Source organism: Belonocnema kinseyi, chromosome 1 (assembly GCF_010883055.1).
Source record: "Belonocnema kinseyi isolate 2016_QV_RU_SX_M_011 chromosome 1, B_treatae_v1, whole genome shotgun sequence".
Classification (NCBI taxonomy): Eukaryota; Metazoa; Arthropoda; class Insecta; order Hymenoptera; family Cynipidae; genus Belonocnema; species Belonocnema kinseyi.
In genome coordinates, this window is record NC_046657.1 from 45,506,327 (window position 1) to 45,514,357 (window position 8,031).

The 8,031-nt window shown below is 24.2% G+C and overlaps 1 protein-coding gene across 2 annotated transcripts in view; it reads right to left on the minus strand.

The window, feature by feature from the left end:
* Positions 1 to 758: 758 nt before the first annotated feature.
* Positions 759 to 8,031, minus strand: part of LOC117167798 (pyridoxal kinase) — a 12,330-nt gene continuing 5,057 nt past the window's right edge. For both annotated transcript variants that reach the window (XM_033353001.1, XM_033352995.1), the window contains 4 exons: positions 3,835 to 3,955; positions 3,617 to 3,759; positions 3,360 to 3,539; positions 759 to 1,036 (listed from right to left, as the gene is read on the minus strand). In XM_033353001.1, the coding sequence (XP_033208892.1) occupies positions 927 to 1,036; positions 3,360 to 3,539; positions 3,617 to 3,759; positions 3,835 to 3,955 (554 nt within the window). In that variant the 3' untranslated portion in view covers positions 759 to 926. The remainder of the gene's footprint in view (positions 1,037 to 3,359; positions 3,540 to 3,616; positions 3,760 to 3,834; positions 3,956 to 8,031) is intronic.

The following is an 8,031-nucleotide window of genomic DNA, read 5'->3' on the forward strand; positions in this document are numbered from 1 at the left end:
ATATTTCGAAATAAAATCATAAATATAAAGATATAACCAGATTCCTTAAAAAATTCTTTACACACCTCCCTACCAAATTTAGTAGAAAGTATTTTCGAACAAGAAAATTTATTCTTGTAAGCATTTGTAAAAGCGGATCTATCAAACTTAATTTTTCATCAAAGAAAATCAAAATAGTTCTTTCACCATTGTCGTAATTCGTAATTAAACTCACTTTTGATATTTCTTTATAAATATTTCAATGAAAGTAGTTTTTAAAGTGAAAAGAAGTCTAGGAATTTAAATTTCGCGCCAAATAGTGACGTCACTTTTCAGTAAACACAACTATCGAACTTTCAAAATGAGTCAAAGAAATTCAGTAGAGTATCAATATCATTTCGTGATGCGCAGAAGAATTCTAAGTTATGGCACTTATTGCTGCACAACAGGGTTCTATGTCGCACAAGGCTGCGCAGTAGAGTGTTATGGCATATGTGGATGCGCAGTAGAGTCTTATGACCACAAACGTCTGCGCAGTAAATTTATACGGCATGTATCGCTGCGCAGTAGATTTCTATGGCACTAAAAATGCAGCGCATATTAATGATGCTATATTTAAAACAATTTAGGTAATGTAAAAAGGAAAAAATAGCTTTTTTAACAATTCAATATATTTTTACGACTCAACATCTATATAATAAACACTACAATTATTTAATATAATGTATAAGCATTTCCTGGAAGACATTGATATTTGGTCATTAGAATGTGATAAAATGGTGCTTTTCAATTTTGTCATTTTAAGTTTTAGGCACCACTGTACAATTTTTGACTAACACACGATTTCTAAATTAAGTCTCGAATTAAGTATATGGCTGACTTTTTTATTCGAGGAGCTTAGATTCCTTGTAAACTAAAAATACATTTTTTTTATTAAGTACTCTGCCTTAAAAATTCACAGCACGAAGTAGAATGTTTGGATTTTCAATATTCTTTTTGCTTTGAATCAATCGAAGTTCAATTTTCTTTGCTTGCTGTGCATTTGCTTCCTTGATAGCTGAAAAGAGATTCAATTAATTTTGTGTAAAAATTAAGGCCATATAGCACATCAGATTCCTACCTTACCGACATTTTGTTTACTATATCAAGTTTTACATAAAATGAGAGATCGAACTGAAATTTTGGGAAAATAAATATTATAATTACAAAAAAAAATCCAAAACATTTTTTTCTTGTTCTTCTCCTTAAATAAAAAAAAAATACTTTCTGCACTGCAAAGTTTTTAAATAAAAATTTCGAAAAAGTAAGTTTATTTCATGATAAAACTTATTTTTAAATCTTTCTAAACATTATTAAAAACAAAAATTAAAAGCTTTTTTATCATTTTAAAACATTTGAGGAAATTAATTTTTTTTCAAAAAACTTCTAAGACAATTTTACATGATTAAGGTTTTATTTTAAAAGATTAATTTTGAGTTTTATAAATTTTAAAACATATCATAAAAAATATGGAAGATTTTTAGGCAACTTTTTTAATTTTTCAGGATTTGAAATTTTTTAATGAAAAGTTAAAATTATTTCAAGAAATATTATAAAGTTTTAGAAGTTATAAAGAGATTTTTGAAGATTTTGGTTTTCTATTTTTTAATTTACACTTAATTTCTTGGACTTTTTTTTTAATTTTAAGAAAAATCTTAATTATCTTAAAGGATGACTGAGAAATCCTGAAGAATGAAATTTTTGATAAATAAAATATTCGAAATAGAAACTTCCCAACAGTATAGAATATTACCAAATTAGAGACTTCCCAAATAATGCAGAAAATCGCTAAATTATAAAATTTAAGAATTTAAACAAGTAACTATTTTGATCCTTTTTTTTAATGTTCAATGTATTTAAACAGAAAATATTTTTATTTTAAATTCAAAAAAATTATTTTAAAAAACGTTAAGCAATTTCGAAAACATTTTTTTGGGTCAGAATATTTTGTGATTGTACATATTTGTATTTATCAACAAAATTTTCTTTAATTTTTTAATTGGGGCATTTTCTATTGTTGAGAATTATACAGTGTCGCAAATTTTATGATTCAGGTATTTTTCAAATTTTAGGAATTTTATATAATGTTTGAAAATACTTTTTTAAAAAATTAAACAAAATATATATTGTTCTTCAGAGTTTGAAAAGAAATTTCAAAAATTTTTAAGAACTTTCGTAGGTTTAAAAAAAATAAAACAATTTCTTAAGATCGCTGGAAAATTCTTAAATGATTTTTTATTTTGGAAAATCAATTTCAAGTGGACATTTGCCAAGACATACAAAAATTGTCACAAAAAAAACTGAAAGATTTCAAGGCAATTTTTTAAATTTCAATTATTTTAAAAGATATTCAGAAGGTTTAGAGGTTTTAAAAAGAAAAAAAATAATTTTAATTTTAAAATATTTCCAAAATTTGTTATTAAAATGTATGTTTAAGAAGATAAGAAAAATGGTTGAATGAGAATCTATTCAGAAGGTTTAGAAAAAAAGTAATTAAAGATTTGAAAATATTTCATAAGATTTTAAATGTAGATTTAAAAAGAAAATTTTTAAGAAAAAAAAACTGTTAAATTATATATTTTTTAAATTACTTTTCAAGAGAGTTTACAAAAATATATAAAAATGTATCAAATTAAATTCAAACTTAAATTTAAGGACTCAACAAATTTCAGCAAGGATATAATCATTCGAAATTTTTATTTTGTAATTTCATTTTGTGTGGAATTTGTAAAGATGTAAAAAATGTGGGGAAGGTAGAAATCGGATAAGTGTACTTGCTACTTTGCCGACAATTTTTTCAAGAACTCGCGTTCACCCGAATTCATGTATCAAATTAAAAATTCATGAAAATTAAAAAATAAGACATTTTTAAAGGGTCCTAATTTTTTGAAATTAAACAATTTTAATTTCTAGAAGGAACAAAACGTTCCTCAGTGCATTTAAAATGATTTCCCAAATTTTCAAATTGATACCTCACTTTGTGTGAACGTAAACTATTTTTTTTTTAAGTCGGCAAGGTAGGAATGGGGTAAGTATACATGGCCTTAATAACATTATTTATAAAATAAGTAGTAAACCTGGATCGGTTCTGGGATATGGTTCTGTTCCGAGCTAAACGACATCGAAATAAAAGCTTGTATCAAGAATCTCTGCCAGATTCCTGCTTTGCCGACTGAAGATAAGTTAAATTCCTACTGTTTTTTGCTGATGGTAATCCAGATTTCTAATTTACCGACTGGATATAATGCGAATTCCTACTATTCCGGCTTAACTGTCATTTAGTTAGGAACAGAACCCTACTCCCGAACCGTTCAAGGTATACTACTAATTAAAATATTTACTCAGAGAATGGTGGTAGGTTTTTTCAAGAACTTCAAAAAGTGTGTTTATCGTTTTTTCAAGAGAAATTTTGATATCATCTTCCAGATAAGTATGAGCCAACAGCAACGCAGCAAAAAGGTCACCAGAACCAGTGTAAATTGCTGGTATTCTCGGAACTTCTATCTTTATCATTGTATTATCTAGAAACAGTAAAAAATAAAAAAATTATCAAGGACTAGACGTTCTTACTTCTTATCAGTAAAAAAATTTTATCCACCTTTGCTTACGCTCGTTACCGATGTTAACTTATTTTCAATGTCTGTTGACGAAACAGCGACAATTTTTGGACCCTTGCTGTGCAGAACTTTTATTGCTTCTTTTAATTCCGACATTGTTTTTATAGTCAGTCCAGTAAGAAGCCTAATAATAAAAAAAATGATAGTTTATGATTTTTTTTTGAAGTCCTGTAAACTTCTTATATGTCAGTTTACTTACTCCAATTCGAATTGATTGGGTGTTATGATATCGGCCAATGGGAGGATATCATTTTTATAAATATTTTTCAATTCTTCCGGAACATACATGTGCCCATTGTCGCCCAAGACAGGATCGCAAACTACAAAATTTTTATTTAGGTCATGTAATACTTAACAGATTCCTACCTTACCGACATTTTTTTACACCCACCCAATTCTACACAAATTGGGATATGAAGCTGAAAAAATTTCCAAACCACTCCAAAAACTACCGAAAACTACCGAAAATTATCTGAAACAACCAAAAACTACCCCTCCTAAATCCAAGCAGGATTTAGCTGAATTTTGCCCTTAATTATCACCTTTTTCTCATTTTTCCATAGATCCTTATGAATAAATAAATTAAAAGGTTTTACGTATTTGTGTATTCATTTTTAATTTTTTAAACAATTTGGTTCATTTGAACACTTTTATTTCGAAAGAATGTCTCGAATTAAATATTAAAATAAATTACTTAAATATTACTTTTTCCAAATTAATTCTTATTGTTTAAATAATTTTTCTTTATTTAATAAAATTATTATCTCATAATAACGCAAATTAATCATATTTTCTGAATGCTATGGACTATATAATAAATATGAACACCTATTTTCTAAGATTAAAACAAAATAATAAATAATAAATATTTTTAAAAAATGATTATTTTCTATTTATTACTTTTTATTTATTTATGGTGTTGTTTAAAAAATATATATTCCTTGATCAAATTACATTAAGAAAAGAAAATGTGTTGATGACAAATAAGTTTTACAAACATATAATTTTATCATTTTTTTACTGATAATTCATGGGGTTATATTTTTATTATTATTTAACTAATTTGTTGAAAACTCTCTTTGTATCTTTGTATCTAATCTAGTTAAAAATCCATTTCTTTAGTTAAAAATGTAAGTACTAAAAATTCACGTTTTTGGTACAAAGTTGCATACAAATTAATTTTTTAAGTTGATTACACTTTTTTATGTTTTGTTAAAAATTCGTTTATTGGTTGGAATTTTCTTTTCACTAAAATTATAACTATTCGATTCTTGGTTGAAAATGCATCTTTTTGTTGTTAAAAAATCTACTATTTGTTTTAAAATTCAATCATTTTCTTGAAAATTCATTTTGGTTTTGTTGAAAATTAATATTTTTAACTGAAAATTTAACTATTTAATTTTTGGTAGCCAGTTTTTTTGTTAGTTAATAATCCAACTATTTTGCTACAAATTCATAATTTTGGTACAAAGTTGGATGAAAAAATAAATTTTTAATTATAAATTCATTTCTCTGATTACAAATTTTCATTTTTCGTAGATTTTTGTTGTTGTTACTAAATCATTTCTTTATATTTAAAATAGTAGAACACAACTATTCCATTTTTGGTTGAAAATCTATTTTTTAAATCCACTATTTGATAGAAAATGTAACTATTTTGTAGAAAATTAGTTTTTTTTTTAAATTAATATTTTTAACTGAAAAATTTAATTATTTTATTTTCAGCGGAATGTTTTTTTTCTTAGTTGAAAATCCAACTATTTTGTATTAAAAATTCATATTTTGGGTACAACGTTGAACATAAATATTTCTCTGATTTTCTCTGATTAAAAATTTGAATTTTTTTGTATGTTAAAAATTAATTAATTAATTTTTTTGTTACTACGCGATTTTTGGTTAAAAATCCTCTTTTATTGTTAAAAATTCTACTACTTGGTTCAAAATTGTACTTTTTTGTTGAAAACTCATTTCTTGAGTTGAAGGGTAAACCATTTTATTAAAAATACATTTTGTTTTTGTTGAAAATTAATATAGTTAAATTACATTTATAGTAGATTTTTTTTGTGTCGAAAATTCAAAAACTCAACTGTTGAATAGAAAATTTACCTTTTCGATTAAAAATCCACGTTTAATTTTTTAAATTCATGTTCTGTTATTATTATTCATATTTATATTTTGAACTAAAAATTTCTTTATTCTTATTTTTTCAATTTATTATTTTCCTGAAAAATGATTCTTTTGTTTAAATTTCTTTTTAAATGAAAATGTAACTATTTCATTTTGGATTAAAAATCCATCTTTTTCGTAGAAAATTCAATCACTTTGTTAAAAATTCATTTTCATTGTAGAGCATTTATAATTTTAATCACAAATTCATTTCTACGTTTAAAAACTAAACTAATTTGTAGAAAGTATGTTTTAAAAATTTTTTTTTTAAACAGAAAATGTAACTGTTCTTTTCTGATTGATAATCTAGCTGTTTTGGTTGGAAATTTATTTATTTTGGTAGAAACATTTTGGATAACATTTTTGATGTTTATTGACTGAAAAATATTTTTTTTGTTTGTTCATTTACCTTTAAGTTAAAAATTCATCTCCTGGCTGACGAACAATATTTTATAACCTTAAAATTTTATTCTTAGTTCAAAATTTATCTTTCTTAGTTGAAAACTTAACTGTTTTGGCTAAAATTAAAATATCTGAATAAATATTCGTTTTTTAAATTCAGAACTTACCTATTTAATTTTTTGTTTAAAAATGTATCATCTGTACTCGAAAATTTCAGGCTCTGGTTAAAAATTCAACTATTAAATAGTTGAATTTTCAACCAGACTGTTAACCAAATTTTTAACAATATTCTTAACCAAATTTTGGTTGAAAATGAATTTTTTAAAAAGAATTCTCATATTATTGGAAAATTAATTTCTTTAGTTTAAAAAAAGGTATTTATTTCTATGGTTAAAAATTAAACTAATTCTTTGAAAAAATATATATCTTTTTAAATTAAATTTTTGAACAGAAAATGTAACTATTACTTTTCTGATTAATAATTGATCTTTTTTTGTTGGAAATTGATTTATTTTGGTAGAAACATTTTGGATAACATTTTTGTTGTTTACTGACTAAAAATTTGGCTGTTGTTGATAAATCACTTTTACTGGTTTATTTGAACTGTTTTTGATTGCAATTTAAAATATTTTTTTAGGAAAATATATTAATTTATTCAACTTTTAGTTCAACATTCATCTCCTGGTTGAAGATCAATTTTTCATAACATACAAATTCTATTTTTAGTTTAAAATTTACCTTTATTAGTAGAAAACTTAACTGTTTTGTCTGAAATTACAATATTTTAATAAATATTCGTTTTTTTAAATAAAGTTAAGATTTTTAAATTCAAAATTGAACTATTCAATTTTTTGTTAAAGAATGTATCTTTTTTAGTCAAAAATCTCACAAGCTGGTTGAAAATTTAATTATGAAATAGTTGAATTTTCAATCAGATTTTTAACGAAATTTTTAACCAGATTCTTAACCAAATTTTGGTGCAAAATTAATTTTTTCAAAAGATTTAGCATTTTATTGGAAAATTCGTTTCTTTATTTAAAAAATAAAGTATTTGTTTAAGAAAAACTTTATTTTATGACATTAATTTTTTTATTAAAAATGTAACTATCATAATTTCAATTAAAAATTAATTTCTATGGTTCAAAAATTTAACTATTTCGTTGAAAATTATTATTATAATTTTTTAAGTTATTATTTTAAATCGAAAATGTAACTTTTCCACGTCTGAACAAAAAGTTATCTGTTGGAGTTGATAATTCTTTTTTTTTCTTTGCAAATTTATATTTTTGAGCTACAAATTCATATTTCCCTTGAAATTTTCTCTTTTTACGTTAAAAGTTATTTTGCTATTGTTGAGAATTCAACTAATTTGTTGAAAATTTAACTATTTTATTTAAAAATCATTTTTCTGGTTTAAAATGTATTTTTTCGACTCAAAATTGATCTTGTTTACTTAAAACCTAATGTTTTTGTAATAAATGTTGATTTTTTTTGTAACAATAACTTTCTGACATGTAAGCTTACAAACCCCCCTCCCTCCAACCCAATCATACCAAAGCCTAGGACGTATTTTTTCGATGACCCCCAAAAAAAGTATGGTCCAAAATGTATGGAACCAAAAAAATGTCGGTAAGATAGAAAACGTGCCCTTAAGGGCATGTGACACAGCTAAATACCTATATTACCAACCACAGTTTTTCAGTTCACTGAATGTTTTTTTGAACCCAAGAACTTTTTTTGTAAATAAAATATCGAGCTGAAACTTTGGGAAATGTATTAGAGTAGAATAAAGTACGTTTAGGTACTGCATTTTGGTAGGAACTTCTCT